The following is a 27,359-nucleotide window of genomic DNA, read 5'->3' as shown; positions in this document are numbered from 1 at the left end:
CCCCAATGAATCAAACCCAACTTGCAGACTCCTCAGGTACAAACCACAGGAATCCTGGCCACGGTATATGCTTTCTGGGCCCAGAAAGGGGACAAACACATCCCAAGGACGCAGCCCTAAACAAAAATGACTGAAACTTCAGGTGAAAGACGAGGCATGGCAAAGAAGAGGAGGTTTACATGAGTGAAAACAAAATATGGGAACCAGCCATAGAGGAAAGAGATGGCTGACAACATAGAGAATCTTAAAAAGTTAGCATCTCCTGGCTGGTGTAGCTCAGTGGATAGAACGCAGGGCTTGCGAACCAAAGGGTTGCCAGTTTGATTCCTAGTCAGGGCACATGAGTGGGTTGTGGGCCAGGTCCCCACTAGGGGGTGCTCAAGAGGCAACCACGCATTGATGTTTCTTTCCTTCTTTCTCCTTCCCTTCCCTTCCCTTCCCTCTAAAAATAAATAAGTAAAATCTTAAAAAAAAAGTTGGCATCTTTGAGTTCCACAGTGCATGCATTCAGTGATTGTTCAGTAAATGTGGTTCCTTGTGCCTCTGTGGCCAGTACTCTTTTCTCTTAGAGAACTACAAGGAAAAGACGACTTGGGAGAAAAATCAAAGGTCTGAGTTAAGTGCAGGCCTTAGTTAACCTGTTCAGCAGGATCCCAAATGAGGCAAAAATGAGAACAAGACTTAACCTAGAAAGAATACTCGAGATACGAGAGAACAAGTTCATGACTGACGTGAAAACTGATGGGGTGACATCACAACAGCTGGACACTGAGTGGGGGAAAATGTTTTTGTGAACTTGACAATGTGCAGCAGTAAGTAATAATCACCTCTCTTTTTTTCTTTCTAGAGAAACACAGAAAGGAATTCCATAGCCGGCTTCTTTTCTCCCACACTCTCATCAAAGGCACAGCTTGTTTCTTTTCTTAGGGGTCCATGTGCTGCAGGACCTTCCAGAACCGAGAGCGGGCACCTTCATTTGTAATTTGGGTGTGATTGGCAAGTAAGATTTTTCAGCTCAGCGGTGTTTCTTGGAGGGGAACTTGGGAAGCGTCCAAAGGCAGGAAGCAGGAACACAGATATCCTCAAATAGGAGATCAAAACTGAGCCTAGACTTTCATCTCCTGCTTCCTTTAAAACAACATCCCAAACAATCCCTATCAGATTATTTCTCTTTCTTTGGGCCAGATTTTCTTCAATGCACCTGAAGGAAGACCCAGGAGAAGAACTTTAGAAAATACCACTAAAAGCACCAGAAGCTTGGGTTCTACATTGGAGTTGGATGAACCAAAGAACATGAGAGAGGGTACACAGCACAAATATGTGGAGATCTTTAAACTGATGAAAATTATAAACTAAATCAGCTCTGAGAAAGAATACGAGGGTGTAAGAGTGTCTACTTAAGTGATCCCTGAGTATCAGATTTTGCTCTCATCCCCACAGACATCTCTTCCTAAATTCTAAATTCTTGATTTATAATTTTAATTCGTCTCTCAAGGTTTGGCCACAAACTCTCCACCACCATCCCCACCATCCAAGTGACGGTGGATTCCACAGGACCAAGTAGCACAAGGTACCACAACACGTGTCCCCCGTCCTTTTAAAAATGCCTCTGATGTAACCATGCCACCATGTAGGCATCTAGTATGTAAAATTCACATCTTAGCCTAAGTCACATCACCTCAGTGGTTTGACAATTAGACTGTGTGGACAAAAAAAATCACAAGTTTCACTCAAGCCCAGACACGATGCTTCTGTTCTATTATCCCTACAATTTCCATCGGGAAAATTATCCTAAAGAAAGAGAAACAGTCTAACAGGGATGGCGTGGGATGCTGATTTTAAGGAAGCAAGAGATGCAAAGTCTCCAATCAGTCTGGTCTCCCATCTAGGGATATCTGTGGTTCTGTTTCCTGTCTTTGGATGCTTCCCAAGTACTCTCAGTTCTTTGCGATGCCTCAAAGTTTAACATAGTTCCAAAATTTACATCCTAAGGACTATAGCTTTCAAAGCAACACTTAGGTCATTGCAAATTCCTCCCTATATTTTGTTTGTCCTACATTGTAACACAAATCTATCAAAGCCATATTATCAATTCTGAATATTGTCTTTGTCACGGACGCTGGAAGAATTCATGTTTAAAAATAAAATAAAATCATGCCCAGGACTTCAAGAATGGGAGCACATAGGCTGTCATTCAAGGGCCCTTCTCAGCCCACCAGCTTTACCAAACCAACAGACTTGTAGCAAAAGAAAAAGAGAAACTTTTCAAGGCAACAAAACTTGTAGGGTCAGAAGACATTAGAAAGGGAGCTACAGTGCTAAGGCAGAAACCGCATGCGCAACAGAGAAATGGTTTCCAGATGATAATATCCAGAGTGTTTCCGTAGACCTTATACAGCAGAAGGTTCTATTGTATCCATGTCCTTTCCCATAAGCTGAAAACTTCTTACAGAGTTTTGTTGTTTAGGTCTGTGGACACCAGGCACTTGGGAGGGTGGCTCTTTGCTGAAAATCACCAGAATCATGGCTGGGACATTTTTATCATTCCTGTTTGTATAAATTCAACAACTGCAAATCTGACGTGATCATAAAGACATTTTTTAAAAATTTCTGCACATGGACTACCTTCTCATGTTCCTTTCCTATGAAAACTCACTTATGTTTTCTTCCAGGGTAGAATTTCAGGAATTATTATGTTTTAGATGACAGGGTGTTTCCCTTGATGAACCCAACCTGGGACAAAGACATAAACCATGGGGGTTAAAGACAGGAGGGCTTTTTTGAAAGACAGCCACCTACAAAACTCCCAAACTTGAATAAAGAGAGGTGAGTGTACCAGACAGTACAGGGACCTGTATCACTGCTGCCCCCATTCCAGTGTCCCCCAAACCACACCCACCCTGAGCAGCCCCTCAGCAATGCTGCAACACAGACGTCACTTTCGCTTCCCTTTAATGGATGCGTTCTGGGTCCTGGGAGATGAGAATCATTAACTTGAGTAAGGTATGAAAATAGTTCCCTTCCTGCAAAGTGTTAACACCCAGGTTCCAGAGTTTTCATACCACAATCAATAGGAACAATTACATCATAAAGACCAAAGCACAACAGTCTCTTAAATGTTTATGCAATGACTGAAGAAATTTTAGAACTTGGATACTGTCTAGTCTAACCACTCGAGACTTGCCACAACCAAGGTCACGCCATTGGAAGAATTAAGACTCAAGGTCCTCAATCTCCCTTTAATGATATTTTCACTATTCTGGGCCAACGGAAGAGATGACATTTTCTCCTCTGCTGGTAATTCTCATGCATAAACACCACTACTCTAGCACCTCACCTCAATTTATTCAGTCTCTTATCTTGGAGACTTTTCTAGGAAGGTGACTTCAGCCACATATACAGCAAACACGTTGCTATCCATCCCTTTTTTATATAGGCTTTCTGGAATCTGACTTTCTCGAGAGAAGTCATTCCTACTGTCACTTCCCTACTGCCCTCCTGCCCGGGACTCTATCCTCCGCTCCGCTCCGCAGTGGACGGCCTCTCTGTGCTGACTCCCAGTGCTTCGGCCCCGACCTCTCTGAACTCCAGATTCGCGTCTCCAGGCATTTCCCGAGTACTTTTTTGTCCTTACCTCCTCAAATTCAGTCTGCCCAAAAATATGTCATCTCACCTTCCACATACTTTGCTCACCTTCCTGAGTATCATCACTTTCCCACTCAAGCAAGTTCAGAACTTTAGTCATCTGACTCCTCCTCTACCTTTATACCCAGTTCCATTGATTTTAAAAAATTCTTTGTGTTCCTTTTTGAACTGGTCTGTTTTGGTTCCCACAAAACCCACTACACACTAGGTGTTCAGCAGCTTCTCAGCCAGGCTCCCCACCTCCAACCCATCATCTCTCTTCAATGTCTGCTTCATCACTTTCTCAACTAGGGCCTTCTCTACTTGGGGGGGGGGGGGTGGCGGGGTCTACTCGCTATTTTTTTACTGTACTTTCTCATTCCTCTGCCTGAACACTATGAACCCCACAGCTAGAGTATATACCCTCCTCCTCATCACCTGCTCAGAACCTGACATTGCAATGGTGGTTCAAGTCCAGTCTCTTCAATGAAGCTTTCTCTTACTGTTCTTGAGTTCGCTGCCTATATACCACAATTTTTTGGTGCCCAATTGCCAATCAATTTATACATTAACTTTCAAGAAGTACTTGTCTTCCTGATAAAGGTGTAGGGACCACACCTTACATGTATTTGCTGCTTCCAAAAAATATCTCAATAACTATATTACATTATGAAAAAAATGAACCACAGTAGTTAAGAGAACATAATTAGGAAGTAGAAAATTCTGTGTTTAGATTATGGCTTTGTTCTGTTCTATTATGAATGGATGGCCTTGGGCAAATAACCTCCACAAGCTCTCACAGCTATAAAACAGAGATGACGCCACCTATTTCTTAGGGCTGTTGTGAAGTTGAACAGAATGTGTGTGCACACATATAAAATGTTCAACATGGTATCTGGCCGTGGGGGGTGCCTCTGTAAGGATTTTGCCCACACTAGTGCCTAGTCAATACTTTAAACAGCATACTCTGCAGATTCAATGTAATCTCCAACAAAATTCTAGTGGCACTCTCCACAGAAACAGAACAGACAACACTAAAATTTTTGTAGAACCACAAAAGGCCCCTAATAGCCAAAGAAATATTGACAAACAGGAACAAAGCTAAAGGCATCATACTCCTGGTTTCAAACTATACTGCAAAACTACAGTAGCTAAAACAGTATGGTATGGCATAACAATAGACACACACATCAATGAAATGAAATAGAGAGCCCCAAAATAAACCCGTGCTTATATGGTCAATTAATGTATGACAAAGGAGCCAAGAATATACAATGGGGGAAAGATGATCTCTTTAGTAAATGGTATTGAGAAAACTGGACAGTCACACGCAAAAGAATGAAACTAGACCACTATCTTAACCCATATACAAGAATTAACTCAAAATGGATTAAAGACTTGAATGTAAGACCTGAAACCATAAAAATTCTAGATTAAACCATGAGAAACAAACTCATTTACATTAGTCTTGATGATGACTTTTTTGAATCTAAAGCAAAAAATCAGTAAGTGGGACCACATCAAACTAAAAAGCTTATGCACAGCAAAGAAAACCACCAACAAAATGAAATAGCAATGTACTAACGGAAAAAAATAATTGCAAATTATATATCTGAAAAGAATTAATATCCAAAATATATAAAGAATCCATACAGCCCAACAGCAAAAAACAAACAAAACAAAAACAAAAAAAAAATCCAATTTAAAAATGGGCAGAGCCCTGGCCCATGTGACTTGGTTGGTTGGAGCACTGGCCCATAAATGGAAGGGTCATGGGTTTGATTCCTGGTCAGGGCACATACCTAGGCTGTGAGATTGGTTCCTGGTCGGGGTATGTATGAGAGGGGACCAATCGACATTTCTCTCTCATGTTGATGTTTCTCTTCCTCTCTTCCCCACCCTTTCCCCCTTTCTAAAATCAATAAGCATGTTCTCAGGTAAGGGCAAAAAATTTTTTTAATGGCCAGAGGATCTAAATAGACATTTTTCCAAAGAGGACATGCAGATGGCTAATGGATATGAGAAGATGCTGAACATCATTCATCATCAGGGAAACGAGCACCAAAAGCATGATGAAATGTCATTGCACATCTGATGGCTACTGTCAGAAGGACAAGGAATAATAAGTGTTGGCAAAGATGTAGAGAAGAGGGAACCCTTGTGCACTGTTGGTGAGAATGTACACTGGTGCAACATTGTGGATAAAAGTATGGACTTTCCTCAAAAAATTAAAAACGCAACTACCACATGATCCAGCAATTCCACACCTAGATAATATATCCAAGCAAAGGAAGGCACTAACTAGAAAAGACATCTGCACCCCTAAGTATCCACTGACAGATAAATGGATAAAAAGAATGGAATATTATTCAGAGGCTGGGTGAGGGGTGGGCAAAATGGGTGAAGGGAGTCAAAGGAGCAAACTTCCACTTATAAAAATAAATAAAGCAAGGGGGCTGTGATGCGGACCATGGTAACTTTAGTTAATTATGCACTGCATTGAGTATCTGAAAGTCACCAAAGAATAGACCTTAAAAGCCCCCATCACAAGAAAAAAGGTCTTTAACTATATATGGTGACACATGCTAACTAAAGTCAGTGTGGTGATTCATTTTATAATATATGCAAATATTGAGACATTATGTTGAAACTAATATAATGATGTGTGTCAATTATACTTTGATAAAAAAGATAAATAAGTAAAACTAAGCTGCAAAGTTCACGCTAGACAGTTTTTCTTAACACACTGTCAAGATTCTACTTTGCATGAAGTTTTAGACCACCAGTCACTGTATTTAGTCAAAAATTACCTTTCTAAGCTGTGCTTAAGAAAAACAAAAAGGGCAACTTTTAACTTTGAGGCTGTGCCCTGATGGCAGCCTGATGTGTAAAACTGAACAGCGCCAGTTTCATTCACATACATAACCCGATCCAGCACGGTCTGCAGCCACTACCGTTTCCATGAGACAGTTAAAGCAGAATTAGAGAACCACTGGTAGGCTGGAGAAGTTCCCAGAGAGCCAAGCATCGGGTGTTTTTTGTGAAGGACTGCTCAAGCCTCAGAACTGAAGGGCCATGATGAGTGACCACAGCCAGCTTTTTCTGTGAGGACAGGCATGTGCTTTTCTTCAGCCAACAAGGCAATTACCAATTCTGATTTGGGGCTTTAAAAAACACAGTGAAAATACTGCAATCCGGTACATGAAAAGTCAACAACGTGGCCTTTTGTTGGCAAATTCTTCCCCCGCTCCCCAGTAAAACATACAGCCTTTTATTCTCTGTGCAGACGGTCACAACTTTCTCTAGTTTAAAAATCAGATATTACGCCACCACTAAGGTTCCAGGAGTTTCCCACCAGGAGCATCGATGCTCTCGCAGGAGCGGCTGCATCAAGCGTCACAAGTCAACGCCATTGTCCCCTTTTGCCTTGACCCGGGCCTCTCACAGTGGTGAGCAGGCCCAGGGCAAGTGTCTCCACACCTTCACCCAAACGCCTCCCTTCAAAGCCCGAATGCACCGTTTCCGCGCCCTAAGGAGGGAAACTGCATGGCCTTACCGCAGATGTCAGGCGAGCAAGAATTTCGTCACTGCTTTCCTCCGAGTCTTCGATTTTCTGGTGAGACCTTTGAAAAACAAAGAACGAATGACCCTTCAGCTCTGGTTGCTCAGATTTATCTGTCAGGTGATGGGGAACACGTGGTATTCTCCACTGTTTAAGACATTATTATTTAATATGCTATTGTTTAATATGAGAGGGAACCCAAAAAAAACAGAATTTACTTATAAAAAACTGTGTATTTATTCTCACATGTTTAAACTTCAGTCACCTTCAAAGCACTCTCCATTTGATGCAGTACCCCTACCAAGACCTTTATTCCACTGCTCAAAGCAGGTTTGGAACTCATTGATTTTAGTGCCTTTTAGTGCTTATGCTATTTTTTTTTGTTTGTTTCACCTCTTCCATCAGCAAAACATCCCTCTGAGGATTTTTTTCATCCAGGGAAACAAAAATAAAAGTCACTTGGGGCAAGATCAGGTGAATAGGGGCAGCACAAGGTCATGCTGGTTTTGGTCAAAAACTGCCGAACACTCAGCGTGGTGTGGATGGGTGTGTTTGTAAATCACCCGTCATGAAATGGGAAAACATGTTGAAAGAGTTAAAAAAAAAATTCACTGAAGTCGAACACAGCCTCTCACAACAACGCCAGCTCGTGCACTGATACAGATGGGCTCCTAGAACACTCACATAGCAGGGGAAGCCTGCACTACAAGGGGCCCGTCCTCCAGGAGGTTGTTCCACTTTGGGGGGTGGTCCCTCTCATACATCAGTGAAAATGCCCAAGCAAATACCATGGTGTCAATAATGCCAGGGGAACACAGCTCTGTTGCAGCCCAACTGTTCCTTCAAAATCAGGTAGCAAGGACCTCTGTACAAAGCACCAGTTAAATCCTGAGGATGGAGTATTGTTCTACAAGTGATTTCATGGAACAACCCTGACACACTAGATTGACAGGCATGGGCAGGCACAAAGCATAAGTAGACGGGAATATATGGTGGTTAAGTACTAAGAATCCTTCCAGTCTAAATGAAACCCAGATTTTGGAAATACGAATCATGCATTTTCCACCACATTTGAGTTTCATCCAAAGCAGATGTATTATAAAATGGTCTATTACAGACCTAATGCTATGATAGGATTTTTATGGAAAGCAATAGCAGAAGAAGCTCTTTATCCTTTTTTAAGAGACACAACCCAGTGGAGAAGCCAAAAAAAATTATGCATATGTTAAATAACTACAGACACATATAATGTAGTACACAGAATAAGATCAGTTTGTTTGTTTAGGAAAATCACCTTTCCCCTGTAACTGATGAAAAATTTTTCACCACATGGATGTGCATACTAACGTATAAAATAAAACAAATCTTTAGAAACTGCATTCTTTTTCCTGGTTTGATTAAAGAAAAAAAATTAACTAATGCCAACCGAATATATAAAATTGTTGACAAGCAGTCCCTTTCAACACCTTCTGTGGAACTGGAGGGGGTGGTAATTGCCCTGCAGAGCAGCGTTATCAGCATGGCTGTCTGGTGCCTGATTTCAATCTCGGTAACTGCCGCCGGCCAGCTGGAGCGCTCGCCTGGTGGGCAGGAGGGCGTCTCCTGGCTCTCGGGGGAGCTAAGGAGAAGCTCTCCAAGGAAAGAAAAGCCAGTCGGATCAATCCTGGCACTGGCTTCCTGTACATGTTATCAGACCTTTTTATGCGGGGAAAAAAAGCCACACTATCCAATCAGAGCAGTGAGCTACAAACTGCTTCTGCTGCAGGAACTAACTGCACGATGCAGGTATGAAGCGGTGCGGGTGTCGTCCGACAGCTTAATTACTTGTGCAGCAAAGTGTTTGAAACGTTAGCTAATAACCTGCCTGACAAAGCCAGTGGGAAACAAGCAGTATAATTTACCGTATTCCCCCCAAAGCAAGTTACCTTGATCACGACTATTTCAAACAATGAGCTCTTCTACTGAAATTATCTGTTCACAAGGTCTCCCTATACCTGAAGTTATACTACGAAGAGATGTGCAACCCTTTAGGACCTAAGGCACCCAAACCAAATTTATACGATTCAGCTGAGGTGGCCGAACAGATGTGACAGGAAAGGAAGCGCCACACGCCTGAGACACCCCACAATGGCCCGACGCCCGGCCTGGGTCCATAGGGACTCATGGGCCGGCCGTGCTGTCCCGCACCGCTCGGACCCCAGCAGACGCCTGCAGGGGTGGTTAATGGGAAGAGGTACTTTGCACTACCACAGATTCTGTCACCACCATCTTTTCAACAAACTGCTGAAAGACACTCAAAATTCCGAGGGAAGCTCGTGTGCGTGTGCGTGTGTATGTGTGTGACTGATAATGGCCATTTCATGAGTAATGGCTGAGCAGTTGCTGGTTTAGCGGCAAATAATTTAGTTCCTGTTCAGAGGCAAAGCTATCTTTCATCACTCTTCCAGCACAAAACATGCCTCAGCAGAAGCGTTTCTGAGGGGTGTGTGCATGAGAAAGACAGGGCGATGACTGATCTCTGGGGAGCTGAGGGGCAGCCCCTCGCCCACCGCCACCGCCTCCATCACCAGGACTCACGGCCCGGACTCCCACGTCTCTCTCCAGCCCCGAGTCTCCCTTGAGCTCACCCTCTCCTTCCATCTGCCTTCCAAGTGGCTGTCGTGGCAATTCCAGGGTATTTCTGCCCATGTAGGGAACCTGACGTGTAGTGGGGGCTCTTCGAACTCCATTTACACCAAACTCCTCTGCCCCCCTGCCCTCGCTGTTTCTGCTGCGCCTCTCACGGCTCAGCCTCCAGCTGTGGCCATTCCCTCCTGCTCTGCTCTCCGCCTCTGCCAGACACCGGGCTCCCCCACTTCTCCTTCTCAAGCTCTGCTTTCCTTCAGTCCCTCGCGGTCAAGCCTGCCAGTCGAGGCCTTGACCTTCCCTTGAACAAACCATGTTAACCACCTGCTGACCCCCTTCTCTGTCTCTGGCTCCTCCTCTGGTGCTCAGTCTCCGAGAGAAGGCAGGATTACCTTTCCGAAGCCCGGAGCGGGGCCCGCTGCTCCAGACTCCAGACCAGCAAGACTTATCCTGCTGCCTGCTGAGAGCTCTGGAACTCAGAAACTCTCCTCCTCTCCTGCCGACGTGCCCCATGCCCTGCTGCACCAGCAGGCCACCTGCAGCTCACCTGGTCAAAAGGAGAGTCATGGGAGCAGGACAGGTGGGAGTGGGCAACGGTGGAAGCTTGCAAAGTGGGAAGGAAGAGAGAAGGTTAACCCTCAACCAGTCGCCCTCCTTCCCCACCACTGTGGTCCTCCTAGTGGGATGTAAAAATGCCCAGAAATATCAGACTCTCTTTTCCCAGCAAATGTATTTTTATAACATGTAGGTGCATTCTGATTGTCTTATGTACTAAGTATACATCAGTGCAGTCCAGTGAAGACAGAGTTCTCGTGTACCAGACTGAGATAGATACCAAAACAGACCGGGCAGGGGAGAATAAAGAAAAGAATCGACCACAATACTGGCGTGTGTTCCTGTCATCACGAGAGGGGGCTGTGCTGCTTGGTGGGCAAGGGAGGAAGAGAGCAGTTCGAATGCGGTCGGTCAGTGGTCAGAGAAGTCCTGGCTGGAACCAACAGGGAATGGTGATGACAAGGGGATATTAAGACAGAGAAGGGAAAAGGAGTGATCCAGAAGGAAGACCCATCCCTGACGGTTTGCGCCAGCAGGAAGCCCCGGCCCAACAGGCACTCGCCTTCCAAAATTCTCCTGGCTACTTCTCAAGGCCTCCACTCAACAACAGCCCCAGTCTGAGCACAAGTCCCAGTGCTGCGGGCAGGTGTCCTTTCAAGTTCAAGAGGTCAGTGTCTAAGGGTGCAGTTGTGAGGATACAGGAGTGGCAAAGCCTGTGGTCATCTGCCCTGTCCCTCTGACCATCACAGTGGACATACTATCATTCTACCCAGCCCCTACCAAACCAACAAGCAGAAATCAAGAATCCTCCTTCCCTATAGTCTTCCCCCACCTTACTAATGGCAAGTCCGTCCTTCCCACTGGAGGTCATCCTTGAATCTCCCCTCCCCCAAACCCACCTACCCACTCATATTGCACATTGTATCCCTCCTGGAATCCCACTGGCTTCAAGGTGTATCTCCTGTTTGGCCACTTCTCACCACCTCTACTGCTACCACTGTGGTCCAGCCACAAAATCTCTTACCTGGACCCAGGAGCCAGAGTGCAATTGTGACTGTGGAAGTTAGATCATGTCCCTCCTCTGCTCCGAGTCCCCCCATGACAGGTGACTCGCCATCTCCTTCAGCAGAAAGTCAAAGTCTTTCCAGGGCAGACAAAGCCCTTGGGACCCAACCTCCTGGAGTTTCCCATCTCTCCCCCTTTTCTCCCTCCTCTGGCCACGCTCGTTTGCTTCAACCTTAAGCCTCTGCACTGGCTGTCCTCTCGACCGGGACACTTTCCTCAGACATCCACGCTGCTCCTCTCCCGCATCATTCACTCAAGTCTCCGTCGACTTCCTGGAGAGGCCTCTCCTGACCGACCCGTATCCGTATCCCTCGTTTCCTACTGCATTTCCTGCACAACAGTTTCCACCTCTGACCATGTAAATCTGCTCATTTATGGCATTCTTACCCCCCCCCCACTAGATTGTAGGCTCCACGGGGGTAGAGATTTCTGTCTGTTTTGTTCCCTGTGACATCCCCAACACTTAGAACACAACCGAGCAGGAGAGGCATTCAATAAATATTTGCTGAATACAGCGTGGGGCAAAAGTAGGTTCACAGTTGTGGCTCCACAAAACACAGTTTATTCTTGCAGTATGTTTTATCATATTATTTTCCATATGAACAACTGTATACCTACAAAAGCCCCACCATGCGTATTCACTGAGTCCCTTAAATGTCAAGGAACGCTCTGCAGTGAATGACCATCCGAGAAGTGCCGCTGCACACAATATTAGCTTGTCATCTGACCAGGCCAACTGGAGGACCCTGCTTATCACACTCAGGAACTCTCTCCTCTGCTCTTCCATCGTTGTCCGGCTCCCTACAGCAGTTCTTCCTTTCGGGGACCTTTGGTCACTAAAATCCAATGAGAATGACTTTCTTATATCTAACACCAAAGAACTGGTAAGTCTGAAACTATATTAACTAACAGCAACCTAATTATCACCCCCACCACCTCATCTTTCCTTAAGAAATAATTAGTGCAGATTTAATGACACCGCGCAGCCTCGGCAATGGCTGGGCAGTCACTCACACAATCTGTGATGCAAAAGAAAAGAAGCAGGAGGTCCCCTGCCGGACGTGGCTGGGTTCCGTTAAAGAGCCTCGGGAGGCAGCACACAGAAAGCAGGAGCTGGGCAGGGGCACCCCTTTGTACCAGGCAGCCCCGGGAGGGTCTCCAGCAACTCGGATTCACCTGGTACCTGGCACCCCTGCAGAGGGTCCCGGACGTCTCTTTGTGAAAACTCTTTCACGAGGGTCAGTATAATGGGTTTGAGATTATTCCAACGTGGTTTTTTAAATTAAGGCTTGCTGTACCTGTTCTAAACAAGAGACAGAATCCACCTGATTAATTCCTTAATCAGGTTTTGATCAAAACATTTGTCCCTCAAAAATCCCAGAGCCACCTGTACCACCTTGGAGGTGGAAAGTCCTACTTCCTTTTCAAAAGTGGAAGAGGTTCCCGGGTATTCCATGGTGGAAGGTTGGAAGCACTTCTGTGGGGAAATATTACCCAAATAATGTCATTTTACCTTTGTTTATAATGTAATTTTTAAAACGCATTAGTTCTATGTCTCAATGATGAACAGCATACGTGGGCTGCCAAGAGGTAGTACTACATCTAACACTGCTCCTACAGGAAAATGTGTGAAATGCACCCCAACAACCACCAAACAGACAAACATTTGGAGTCGAGTTGTTCATGAGACAGAGACTGTGCATAACTGGCATCTGCCAACCCAGCTGGGGTGTCGTTCGCCACCTCCCAGGCCCCCCGAGCCAGCACTGCCGGGCAGGGCACTGCTGCACGTTACAGAGACACCTAACAACAGGACGTGTGTCCTCAGCCGGCTTCTACGTCAGGTGCTACTGCTGGCATCTCAGGGGCTTTCATTTGCTTCAGAGTGTGCCTTGCACACACACTGCACAACACCCTTGGTGTGAAACAGATATTCTAGATCGGGACTAGTGAGGGTGGGTAACACACCTGTCTTCCAATCAGAATTCTTACAGGAAAGAGAATGATCTGGAGGGATGTCAGACAGGCAGGTCTGTCCACTACCTCCCACTGCAACCCGTGCAGCCAGGCTGACATTGACCTACCCTGGATCATTTGGGTTGGAAGAACTTGAGAGAAACACAATTTTTAGGCTGGACTTCAGACTACTCCTGCTAGGGGCTAATGCAATTCTAGGACAAGGACTTCATTAGAGCCAAGAGAAACTATACAGGGATCTTTCCAACATGATCCCATGACTCAAGGAGATGCACGGCATATATATGTGTGAAAAAAATTAAAATATCCAGTAGATTCAGCAAACATCTTTAAGATACTCTGCAAATACAAATGAGGGTCCCTTGGCCTGATCTGGGATGGGCAGGGGAATCCTCGGGGCAGTGACACCCAGGGGGAGGTTCTGATGGAGGCAGCTGGCCCCAGAGCTGCAGCAGGATTACCAGGACAAGGGTGCAGGGCACCTCGGTCCCTACCACATCTCATACCTACTGACCCCAGGGGGCGGGAAGGGCATCACATCTAACACTCAAGTACAGTACCATTGACACCCTCCCATAACACCTATATTCCGGACAGCTCTGGTTTTGTCTTTTGTTTTTTTTTTTCAGTCCCCACCCAAGGATCTGTTTTTTTATTGATTTTAGAAAGAGAGGAAGAGAGAGGAAGTGAGCAGGAGGCAGAAAGGGGGAGAGACAGAGACAGACAGGCATCAATCAGTTGCCTTCCATATGTTCCCCAACCAGGAATCAAACCTACAACCTAGGTATGTGCCCTGACCAAGAACTGAACCTGTGAACTTTGGTGTTAGGGTAGATGCGCCAACCACCTCAACCACCTGGCCAGGGCTCTGTTTTTCTTAGTAAAGCAAATTTTGTGACAAAAAGAAAAAGTGGGATGGTAGGATAATGAGAATTGGATTCTTCTCGAGATCTTTGGTCTTTGATAGCATGAATACAAATACCTCGTAAACCTTTTTAAAAGAAGATAAATTTTTCATACCAATAGTCTACTATTTATGCTTGTAAAGGAAATTTATCAAACTGTAGCAAATTATAAGTGAGATCGGTTTCATTAAGAGTCTGGGGTTTATAGTTACATATTCATCTAAAACTGAATAAAATTAGTTATTACTGATATCTCTTTTGCACATTTTATATTGAGGATTTTAGGATTCGTGCTTAATAGTTAATTAAACAGCTACAATTCAAATGTTAGCACAAACGGGCCTAAAAGCTCAATTTGTTAAAATTCCTGTACTAGCCTTAAATATACATGCACTCTGACGAGGATAAGTAATCTGACCCCACACCTGGAGTAAGCCTTGCGTGTAAACAGGGGAAATTCTGGAGGCCTCGGTGTTTCCTTGGGATAAGGGGTGATGAGTGACAGCAAAGATTAAGGTCAGCTGATTTCACAGTCATTTTTAGACAATTTAAAATGATAAATGGACCTTTCCTTCGCTTATGACCTTAACACAAAACTTATACCAAATTTCATCATGAAAAATTTTTTGGAGAAATACTCAAAAAATGTTTGTTCACTCATACGGTATTTCATCCTCTCCAAAGATCATAAAGTGAACATCTAACTCGGAGAGTCCAAACCATGAAGGGTAGGTTCGGGGTGTAGGAACGCCACACCTGAAGGTGATCTCCCCAGTTCTGGGGTGCTAGTCCAGCACCGTTCCGGAAGTTAAGGACGCCCGTGGACTTCCCGTGCTGCTGCCACACGTCAGGCGGGAAAGGGAAAGTCAGGGGGCAGGGTGCCAGGGCTGTGGGCAGAGGTGGTGCCAGTGCATGCGGTTGCTGACGGGGGCAGAGCCGTACACCTGGGGGCCATCGCCGTGGATGCACAGTGGGGTGAGGGCACATCGAGAGGGCAGAGAAGGAGAGAATTCGGAAGACCGAGCCTTTTACTTCTGTGTCCCTTTTACTTCTTTTTCTTGCTCATTGCACTGGCTAGTGTTGAATAGAAGTGATAAGAAGAGATGTATTAGTCTTGTTTCCAGTCATAGCGGAAAAGGGTTCAGCCTTTCGCTATTAACTATGATGTAAACTATAGATTTTATCAGACTGAGGAAGTTCCCTTATAGTCCTAGTTATCTGAGAATTTTTATCATGAATGAGTGCTGAATTTTCTCACAAGTTTTATCTCACTTATAGAGCTTATCATATAGTTTTTTTTTTTTACACTGTGAATATGATGAATTACATTGATTTTTAAATGCTGAACCACCCATGTATTCCCGGGATAAACTCTCCTTTTTCATGATGTGGCACCATTTTTATACATTGATGGATTCCATTTACTAGTATTTGTTGAGAAAGATTTTTGTGTTTATAGTCAAGAGTTACATTTGTCTGTTTTCTTTTTCTGAACTTTGTCCTAACGATGCTGGCCTCACAGAAGGCTTCACATTGTGCACATGTTGTGACATCCTTTTTTTAAAAAATATTTTATTTATTTATTTTTAGAGGGGGAAGGGAGGGAGAAAGAGAGAGAGAGAGAAACATCAATGTGCGGTTGCTGGGGGGCCATGGCCTGCAACTCAGGCATGTGCCCTGACTGGGAATCAAACCTGCGATGCTTTGGTTCGCAGCCTGCACTCAATCCACTGAGCTACGCCAGCCAGGGCATATTGTGACATCCTCACAGAGCCAAGCAGAGTCCTTCACACAGAAGGACGACCAGTGAGAGAGTGTCTGTTGAGGCACTCGGCAGAGCGTCGGGGACGCGTGGCTGTCTGTCCCCAGACCCTCACTCTCTGTCTCTTCTCCTCCCCTAAGAATTGCAAGTGGCAAACCCAGTCACCCAGGAAGTACCTTCCAGATAGAAATGCTTATGAATCTAAATTTATGGCATTTTCAGAAGTATAAGCCGAGGGGTGATAGGCACCATGCTCGATAAAAATTTTTATATGGCAATATTAACCTGGCTTCTCTAGATAGTATTTTGAGACTTTGATTTAATTAGCATTCACATTTTCTATCACTTAACAGGGCTCTTTCTACAAGGGTAACATCATAAAACAGTAGTGCTCATCCTTGGTCTGTATTAGCCTCACCTTCAGAAATGTACAAAAAACTACTGATATCCATGTATCATTCTCTAACCCGATTCAATGGATCTCATTCCTCTTTACTGCTTAAATGTAGCACAGCTGAGTACCACTGACAGAGGTCATTTCCAGCTCTGTCTGCCTTCAGTCCACATGGCTGCCACTAAGTCCAGAAGCCTGTCCCTTTAGCAAGCGAGGTCACCCTGCCTGGCTCAGTCCCCTCGCCTAAAAAGCCAGACCCAGATGGGTCACGGTGCTCAGAACAGCGCCCTGTATGCAGCCAGTGCTACAGAAGTGTCAGCTCTTGCTGTTAGTGCTGTTTTTATTGTTGCCACTCTCAGAGCAGTTTAGGCAAAATGACTAAGTCAGCTGTTCTCCATTGTTTAAAGCAGGGGAACTCCTTTAACATAGAGACAGATCGCAGACCCATAAACTCTACATGTTGAGCAAGCAGACACGGGACAAAAATGTTACTGTGAATTCAAGTAAGAAACTACTTATTTCAGCAGCATCGATATACAGTCAAGTCGTTCTCTTTATTCATTGTAAAGACAACGCGTGGCTTCCCTGTGGGTTTGCAGCGCCCTGAAATCAGCCTGAGGCTTCTTCCCACCCCTCTCAAAGCCAGCCCGAGTTCTCCTGGGTGTGACCCTTGCTGCGGGCATATCGAGCTGCCTTGCACTCGCCAACACGCCACCGGTCCGCCCGGCTTCGTGCCCTGCACACTGCTCCATCTCCCTCGGGGGCCTCTGCTTCCCTCTCTAGAGCATGGAGTCACGAATGCTAAGAAATCCATCTTAACCCACTGACCCGAGCGTTCCCTAGAGTTAGTTCGTGAGAAATCTGAGTGCTAGCACACCAGCCAGTTTGGTACACAGCTCAACAACAGTAAAGGGCAGGTACGACTTAAAGAAAGTAGTTAGAAACGGGAAAAGTCAGGTTGGAACGCGATGAGAGGGGGCTGCCTCAGCAGAGGTCACGCGGCTGGAGGAGATGTCCGTGGGAGGCACAGCCAGCCCCTCAGGAGCACAAGCAATGCCGGCAGGCGCCTGGGAGGGCAGACTGGCCCAGTGGACCACAGGGCGCCAATCAAGCCAGGACAGAGAGACCCAGGGGATCCCGGCCCCAGGCTTGACAGCAGACGCAGGGGCCACCTCGGGGTCACTAGGGAACGGGCTGCCCACCCACGAGGCAACAACAGTGAGGAGGGGAAGGGCCCGCCCTGCCAGGGTCCAGGGCCCACTCCCCCACCGGAGACCCACGGGCTCTCTGGCTGAGGGGCAGCGGAAGGGGGCAGAGAGGCTGAGCCTTTTTACCGCGGTACACTAAACAGCTAACGAAAAGGACTTTCAAACGGACTTGATTCGAATGGTTTTACTGGAGTAGACCGAAAATACGGGGCTCTTTTCTCTCTTTCCAACTATCCACCAGGAGGGAGGCTTCTGCAGGGAGCACACAGCAGACTGCTGAGGGAAAATGAAGAAGCTACATGTTTTCTTTATGCATGTCTGTGTGCGGCGGGCGTGGGCTTAATTTTAGCAGTCCTCTACAGCTCTCTTAAAAACAACATAAATGTTAATGGTCCTGTAACTGGCACAAGTTAGTTTTATGTATCCCAGGTTCTTAGACTTGCCTACTCAGAGGACCCTCACGCCCACCTACAATGGTGGCTGAATTAAATAGTGAAGCTTCCTCGCAGCCTAAACTCTCCAACGGGCCAGAGTTAGAGAGAAATGCCCCGTTAGTCCCTCAGGAATCATTAGGCAGACTTCCCCTAACTGTTACTTCAGCATTCCTACCACCCCCAGCCCCCCAAAGAGGTAGAGAAAAGCACATTCGGAGTAACTGGATTTGGCTTTCAGTTTGATTGAGGGGCCATGTCTGCTATTTTTCTCCCCAAGAGACAATACCCTTGACAACCGATTCACTCACTTCTTTCAAATTACCTACTCAGTTTGGATATAAAAGTTATTTTGTATGGAAGATGAATTTTGTTGCCTTAAATTAGCCTTGAAACCTGCAGCAGCTCCATTTTCTCTCCTGCTCTGAACATTTCTTTAAAGTGGAAAAGAAAACCACTTTTCTTTTTTAAACATGCATTTGCACAGAACAGGTTGTGTTTACATGGAGACATTAAGAGGTTTCCTCGCAGAGTTTTAAAGCGGGTTAGAGAGAAGACAGCAAAGCAGAGAGGCCGAATGGCGGACCGCACGGGCCGACCTTAATGGCCTTCGAGTCTCAGGAAGGTCATTGAAAGGACCACAGGCTGGGCTCTCAGCTCATGAGTGGTCAGCCTAAGTGGATGAACCAAGCAGATGTCAGAGGGCATTTCAGCAGAATGGATACGAAGTTATGGGTTACAGAGCAGGATGGAGAGGGCGAAGAATGACGGAAACACAGAAACATTGTTTCTGATACGAACAGCAAGAAGAGTGAGCTCCGGCAGGAGAGGCAGACACGGGCTGGAGACCTCACGCACGGCTGGCGGTCAAAGCAGGACGTGGGCTCCCCCTTGAGGGGTGGGTGAGTCTGACTCACGGGACTGGGCGGAGGGAAGAGCAGAGCATCCCTTGCCCACGAGGGTGTAAATGGGTGTGGGCGGGGCCGGAGGAGTGCAGACCACCTGATTCCAGCAGACGTTCCGACAGGATCACAGCATCAAACGGCAGGAGGCGCTGTGACAACTGAAAGGGGACGATGTCCCTGGGCACCTCTCTTTCTGGCTGCAGTTTATTCCAAGGCAGGATAACCGAAACCGTGGCTTTCCAACATTCGATCTACTACAGAAAATATCCCTGTTCTCTCTCTCCAGAAGAGACCTGCAGTGGTTCGGTAATTTTACCTTTTTATAGCCAGGACTGGGACTGGCAGATCCAGCGCTTCCCAATGACCACATTTTCCCAGAAGAATTACTGTTCCCCAAAGCACATGTTCACAACGACGTAAAAATTTTGCTGATAAACAAGGCAAGCTATGGTGATTCTCATCTCTAGAGATGACATTTGTGTTGAGGGATCCGTGTGACAGAAGACTGGAAGGAATCTGGAATAAATGTTAAGACTCAAATTTTTTAAACATTTTCATTCTTAGAACTTGGGGTACACGTAGGGTTTCCCTGTGTACAAGGTCATCTCACCCACTGGCATTGCAATCTGCTCTCAGAGTGGAGGGAAAGGAGCTGGAATGTGAGGACTGCTGGCCAGTTGCCCTTCTGCGCCCCCGTTCACCTGGCTATGCCCGTGAGCACGCCCCCAGCTCCATCCCGCAATCAGGACAGGAAACGGGTAGGAGCTACTAACGTATGACAGGGCTGAAGGGAGTCGCAGCCACCTCTCGCTTAGCAAGTACACCTCTTCTTCTTAGGAAGCCTGTTCAAGTTTATGGAAATGCTCCCTGACTTTTCACAGGAAACTTCTGACCTATATCAAAAGCATATTACACTAGGGAACATTTTGCATACTTAGCCAATTGAGTGGGGCATTATGTTTGAATTTTGCTTTACTATGGCAAGGTCCTCTACAAAGAGTGGTGGCGAATTCATAACCATGTCAGAGCCTGTCTAACATTTTTATAGCTCCTGTTTGTAGCATCTCAGAGAGGGGTCTAGAATGGTGCCTGTAACCCCTGGGGACCCGGAAGCAGGTGTGAAAAGCAAGGACGTTAGGGCTAGACTGACACGCACCGAAACCCTCAACACTCCACCTGTGTGACCTGGACACGTGACCTGACTTCTGTGCTTCCGCTGCCTCACTGACAACACTGGAAACACAGTAGTCACTGTCTCCAAGAAATCATCTTCCTCAGAAGATGAAATAAGGGATACAGAACATTTAGCCTAGTTCCTGGTGTAAAATGTGTTCTCTGCCATCAACCTTTCCATTAGCAGAATGCCTCATCAGCGTCCCAACATTTATGGTTCCAAAAGCCCATATTCACTGTTCCAGCATTAACTGTCATTGTTGAACAAGGGTACCTGATCTTTGTTATGGTTGTAGGTGTTTCTTACCCATGAGATGAGGGTACCACCGCAGGCCCTGCCAGTCTCACCGAGCTGGAAGAGTCGCCAGTACAGGAATGCATCCTGAGAACTCGGGATGTCAAAGTCATCAACTGACCTCTTCCATCTGCGGGGCCCTGGACCGGCGGAAGCTTGTCACTGACCGTGTGGACAAACAGAGGCACGCCAGCCTCGCCCTGTCGTGACACGTCCTCCGCACAAACCCTCTCTAACGAGTTCATTTTAACTCATTTTAATCATATAGTGACTCAGTATCTTCATGTGACAATGACTCATGTGTTTTCATTCCCCAAATGTTGCTTCTCGATCATTTTTCAGAAAGGTCTGTGGAGCTCTTTCTCAGGAGAGCCACGACTTGGGGAGTGGATAAGATATGAGATGCTGTCAGACTCCTGACTCCAGCCACATCATGTGTGTCACTCACTCACCTCACCTCCTCAAATAGTGACAACTAAACAAGGGACAGCACGGTGCGGCTGGCAAGGCGCCAACTTCTGGAATTTGAATACTGGTTCAGTCATTTATTCGCTGACTTCATTTTTAAAGATTTATTTTATCTTTCTGAACTTGCACCTGAGAAATGGGACCAGAACAAACCGCCTTTTGAAGGAGACGGCGGTCTTAAAGAGCAAAGCACAGTCCCTAGACAGACACAGCAAATGTTCTCAAAGTGACAACAGTGTAGCCCCAGAAGAAAGCGGTGGCACCGACTTACAGCTCGCAGAGGCCGGCTCTGGCGGGGAGCAGGGGCACCAGCTGCAGCAACAGCCTGACTCCGTTCTGCCACTCGTCTTCTCTCTCGAACTCACAGTACAAGTAGCTGCACTCGTCGGATGAAAACTGATAGAAGACATAGGTATCTTGAAAGTATAAATGCTGGTCCACTGTTGGAGACAAAAAAGGTGTGGATCAGTTTTCCAACATATGTTATTTCGAGAGTCGTAAACCAAATACTACACCGAAAGCACTACTAATTATTAGGGAGAAGCCGGGTGGGACTCTAATTATACATCCTAAGTCCACTCATGGTCACAATCCCAGCAAACTAAAAAGGGTCTACTGACCAACCTACTTTTATTACTTGAAGCTCTGACCAGCATATCCACATATATTTTATTATTTTTCTGCTTTAGGGACAGGCGAAATTCACAGTAATTCAAAGATAGTGGGAAGAAAGTTTTTTTCAGTGTCTCAAGGAAAACTAAGACATGTAATTACTTCAGTGTTACAAAAATACAACACGATGTCGAGTTTCCATCAGTGGTTGTCAACCAGGGGGGTAACTGCCCCCCAGGGAACATCTGGCAATGTCTGGAGATACTTCTGGTTGTCACAGCTAGGGGGTGCTATTGGCATCTGGTGCATAGAAGAAAGAAATGCCATTGCACATTCCTTATTGTATGGGACATGCCCATACAACTAAGAATTATCTAAACCAAAATATCAATACTACCAAGGTTGGGAAACACCATGGTAAAGGAATCAGAACTAGGGATTTTTCCAAAAATTATTAACACAATGTTTATATTAATGCTAACATCAACAAAATGTGGTGTTGAACTCATAAGCAAGATGATGACATTCCTCAGAGGGAGCTAACTGATTTACTAGATAAGAATAACAAGTGCTAAGTATTGTTAATGCTCTAAGGTATTGTTAACTCACCAACTTCAATTATTCCCACACCCGCATTGGTACCGCTCTTCCACAGCGGGACTCGGGGAATGCCTTTCTAAACTTCACAATGTCCTCTGGCCCTCAATATTTATTACGGATAAAGAAAAAGGGCCTCATAGTGACCAACCAGCACTGTGTGATGGAGCTAAATAAAAAAATCCAGATTGTTTTACTCCTGTTCCTCAATTCACTGAGCTCAGTGAAGAAAACATGTCAACCATCTTTTCAGTTTCTAGTTAACATCAATTTTCTATCTGTTTAAACAGCTAACGTTCATAGGTCATATCTTTTAACTGTTTGTGATTACTTAGTCAATCAAAATGGCATACACGTTCCACTCATAAAATCAGTTTCCGATGATAATTCTAAGTACGGCAAGATAAATCACACATTTGGGGCAATTAAAGGTGTCACTAATTTAAAAAATAAACTTGTGAGCACCCGTCTGAGTAGAGAAGGGGGGGCAGTAAGTGAAAGACTCAGTGGTCCATATCTGTGAATCAGCAGGTACCTAATTATTTTTACAAAAGGTGTGAGAGAGATAACAATCAGAAGATGATCTGTCACTTTTATTTATAAAATAAAACAGAATGCAAATATTTACCTGCAAAAACAACTTCCATCCAGACCGTAACGTCCTCTAGAAAGCCAAGTATATTTTGGTCTGGTAGCTTCATAAAATAATGATGCTGTGCCTTTAAAACGTGACACTAACCTGATGACATGATTCCCATGTCCAGCAGGAGCTGCCAGACCCCGACGGCCATGGACCTGCACTGGACGAAAGGGCAGTGCTCCAGGAGCCAGTCCACCAGTTCCGACCCAACGCAGCTTCTCCTGGACACACACAAAGCCGTCCACATGAGGCACTGTTGCTACTCACTTGCCAAAAAATTGGTATTTAATCCCATCCCTCTCGTGCGCTTGCTTTTTTAAACAAGTGACTCAACAATACATGGCATGTGCTGCTTATTCATCTTGCAGATTTCAGCTCAAATATCACTTCCTTAGAGAAACTTGGACACAAATCCTCTCACACTTTTCCTTCATGTCACCTAACATTTAATCATCGTACCTCTCTCTGAATGGATACTATCTGCTTTCCCCACTGAATAATTTTCAGGAGAACAAGGACTATGTATGATTCACTGTTAAACCCCAACATGTAGGACAGTCCAGGTACACAGTAAGCTCTCAAAACCTGCAAGTTTGAATGAATGACAAAATAAATTTACCAGTCCTTTATATAAAGATAATGCTGCTGCCTTGGTAAGACAAGTACCTCACGCCGGTGGTGATAAACTTGGGTTAATCATTCAGAGATACTCACCTTGTCTCTTTCATGAGAACAAAACAATTCCGAGAAGGCTAGACAAAGTTGGGACCACAGTGAGTGGTATAGAATTTTGTTTGCTACTTTTCAGATATTAAAACCTAAAAGTTGTCTCAAAGAACAATAAATTGGATGGTGAATCTTTTTAGTATACTCCAAGCAACCTAAACTAAGCAACCTAAATCATAAAACCCAGAGACCCAGATGCGTGTGAAGGATTCCACTGACCACACACATACAAGATATTCTCTGTAATCTGTCTTAAAATACACAACTATATTCAAAGAACGCTGCAATCTTAGCATCACAAAAAGTATCTTTCTGCCTACTTTTCCATCTTTATCAGTCCGTGATGAAACACCAAAGGAAGAAAACATTCTGAAAAATGGTTTTCCATTTGCAAAAAGTTCATTGAGTCCCACTCTCCCTTATGAGAAACTGTCACCAAAATGTTTTTTTAATGATGTATCATGTAAATGGCTACGTTTCTTCTATATTTGGTATTTAAGGAGCAAAAGATGTCACCTTTACCTGCATTCCTAAAACAGAAAACACTGCCCATCTCCTGTGGCTGGCATGGGCGCAAATACCGGCAGATCACATGGTAACCAACAACATGGAAAAAAAAAATGCCACGAGGTGCAACATTTTCCGGGGTAAAGAAAAAAATGAGTTTTTCTGCTGAGATATCTGATCAGATATTCTAACTTTTGAAAATGCATCAATTTTGTGGGGGGTTTTGGCCCAGTGTCAGTATTTGAAAGATACTCAATTAGGGCAATACTAGACATGTTTAATTGCAGTTAGCATTAAGTCATTTAAAAGATTAACAGTCAAATAAATAAGTGTTTTTTTAAAACAAAATGAGAAAACAGATCACAACAAAACAGGCAATTAGGCCAATATTAACTTCTAATTCTATAAGACACCTTTCACGTTAAGGGCTCCAAGTGTTAATTAATTCCTCAACACCTCTGTCAATTAGCCAGCATCTTCTAACTAATTGCTGGCCGCAGTTATCACAGAGATCAAACACTGTATCGTTTTTAATCCTGATTCTCAGAACAATACAGCTCCTCAGCCTACTCTCTGTCCTATGAAAGGACAACAACGAAACGTTTTCTGAATAAACTAAACTGCCAAATCCCAGAGGGTGTCTAGACAGATGTGTGTGCATGTTTGGTCACAGGTGATGTGGAAGAAACATCTCAGACTACGGCTTCTCAAAATCAGTCCAGCTGGGCAGGGCCTGTGAGTCCTCAGTTCTGACTGACTCCCCAGTGATGATGGTGACCACAAACCCCACCCCCACCCCATCCCCAGCTCTACCTGGTCATGGGAAGAGCTTGCTTTGGGGGGGGGCGGGGGGCGGGGCAGGGCTGAGGCAATAAGCTAAAACACAGCACTGCCCTGATACTAGTTAATAATGAGGTGAGCACGGTTCTGAGGCCGTGTGGCTCCAACCACAGCAGCACACTGGGCAGGGACATTGTGATATGGAGGTGATTAGCTGCCAGGCTACAACGCTGTAATAAAGCATTATGTTAGCAATCTCTGGAGTGAAGCATTTAATATCTCTTAGCTTCCTTCTGTCTCTGGTTACATTTTTAGCAACTGATTCATGGTGGTGTAGAAACGATCTTCATTTTGAATATAAATGGGGTGGTAGTATTCAGAGACCAGTTTTGAAAGTAATCTCATGTGGTACATTGAGGATACTTTACCTCAATTTACTACCAGTCCCAAGAAGATGACCCGTACTGGGCCATCATATTAGCCCTTTGTCTTTATACCCAGGACATTAATCAGTCCTTAAATTCTAGAAGAAAGGAGGTTCTGGCCTCACCATCAGGAATCTGAAACAGCAAAATACATGCTCTCTCCCTGTTCTGTTCCCACCAGCACGTTCTAATGTGCGTGGATGGTTCTTTCCCATGAACCCCACTCACGTACAGCTCTCGATTCTTTTTCCAGTCTATATCCAGAGAGACCACATGACCAAACAGAACAGAAAATGAGAGATGTCAGACACAGCCTTATGTGGTAGCTAAAATGAATCCTGTGAGCTCGCTCACAACCAAACCTAAAGACTTACACAGTTTTTGTTTAAAAAAAAAAAAAGAAAAAATCAGACATGTCTAAATTTAGTTAAAGAAACGCTGTTTATTCTGGGACTCTTCCTTTTTTTTTTTTTTTTGGCTGTCACTTATGCTGAATACTCTTCCTATTCTTTATGGTATTCTAATTTCATTTCTATAAGAAAGAATAATGGTGAAAAATCATAGTAGTTTTTCTTTCTGTTTTATATTTGTGGTTCTCTTTTGGTATTGTTTGGTGTAGTTTAGTATCTTTACTTAAAAATAATAAATTTATGAAGAAAAAATAAAAAGGTGAAAATTCACTCTATCTTCAGTTTGTACCAGAAAATGAAAATGCGCTCCAAACTTTCTGAGTGCCCATTCTGTTAGTCCAGCTGCACTTTAACACTGGCCACTAGCCTGTCCATTTACTCTAATGCCTCTGCCCTTCTCACTACCCAAGGCCAAGAAAGGCTGTCCCCCTGCCGACCTGCCCTCCCCTCCTCCCAGCACCCGAGGAGCATGCTCACGCTCACCTGGCGGTGGAGCCACAGTTCTCTCAGCCCATGGACCTCCCAGGACTCCTCCCTGAGCCTTGATAAGGTCCCTGAAGAGGGGACCTATATTTATTGATGTCCCAGGGCAGCATGTGTCCAGTAAAATTATTATAAGATATCCCATGTCAGAGAAAGCAGAGGCTTTCCCAAAACCACTCGCACTTCCAGATTCCAGACCTTAACTGCAGAACCAGCCGGCCAACTGCCGACAAACACTGAGCTCAGTTTAAAGAAGAGATAAGTCACCACCAGTGTCCCAAATGGACACTTCAAATAGACTGACCAACCCCTCCTACTACTGATGTAGCCTGTTTCTCTGTGATCAAGGTTATGATTTTAACACAGTTGTTTTTTTTTTTCACAAGGAGAATTTCTGACAAGGTGTTAGAAAACTGTGTTACCTGTAAAATCCCTTGAGGTTCACTCTGTCCTTTATCAGGTCAGCTGCCTGAACGATAATAATATTCCTCAGTGCTCTTCCTGCACACGAAGAATTCTCCCCATAAATCTAAGTGGAAAAAAACAAGGATTTGCTGTAAATTTAGAACACTAATGCAGCAATTTCTGAGTACATTCTATGTACAGGATCATGACCAAACCCATAAGCTTAAGACACTTATGTGGCTACAAACACAATTACTTATTTTACATTTGCTATTGGTTCATTTATGCTATGAAGCCATGATAGCTATTTTCCATAGGCTAAACTGCTTTAACTATAATTATAAATAATCTCCTTTTTACACAAAGATTTTAGTGTAAAATATCCTGTTTTTAAAATCAGAGTGTTTCTATCCATATAGCACGGCGAAGAATATTTTTATTATAACTCTGTCGTGTGGATGTCACATTCATGTAAAGGTCAGAGGATGGGGAAATAACTTCGTCCTATCTGGTGAACATGGCGCCAGGGTGCGATTTGATAGCAGGCTGCTGTCTGCTTTGCTTTGAAGCTTCACTCAGCTGCAGAGTTCATAGCTAATTCCAAGAATCCTGATTTCATCTACTCCACGATTCCATCTGGCAGGTCAAAATTTTATTTGACTTCTTTTTTTAATCTTATAATTTGCCCATATGAGTCTCTTATTCCCAAAAGATGACGGAGCGTGTTCCTTAGATCCAGAGAGGTGTCTGCCCGTTAAGGCTTCCTCCTTTCCCCGGGGCCGGCCCCTCCCTCCACAGCGCCATGCTGCTGGGCAAACACAGCAG

The 27,359-nt window shown here is 44.8% G+C and overlaps 1 protein-coding gene across 1 annotated transcript in view; it reads right to left on the bottom strand.

Moving 5' to 3' along the window:
- The window catches only part of RAPGEF5 (Rap guanine nucleotide exchange factor 5), a 222,077-nt gene that overhangs the window by 144,485 nt on the left and 50,233 nt on the right, over window positions 1–27,359 (bottom strand). Inside the window, exons 3-6 of the mRNA XM_045827622.1 lie at window positions 26,552–26,658; window positions 22,898–23,019; window positions 21,221–21,389; window positions 7,181–7,247 (exon numbers count right to left, since the gene is read on the bottom strand). Of these exons, the coding sequence (XP_045683578.1) occupies window positions 7,181–7,247; window positions 21,221–21,389; window positions 22,898–23,019; window positions 26,552–26,658 (465 nt within the window). The remainder of the gene's footprint in view (window positions 1–7,180; window positions 7,248–21,220; window positions 21,390–22,897; window positions 23,020–26,551; window positions 26,659–27,359) is intronic.

Source organism: Phyllostomus hastatus, unplaced genomic scaffold, assembly GCF_019186645.2.
Source record: "Phyllostomus hastatus isolate PE091 unplaced genomic scaffold, TTU_PhHast_1.1 phas_scaffold_78, whole genome shotgun sequence".
Taxonomy (NCBI): Eukaryota; Metazoa; Chordata; class Mammalia; order Chiroptera; family Phyllostomidae; genus Phyllostomus; species Phyllostomus hastatus.
Note: the sequence above shows the minus strand (reverse complement) of the source record. Positions and strands in the feature narration are given on the sequence as shown.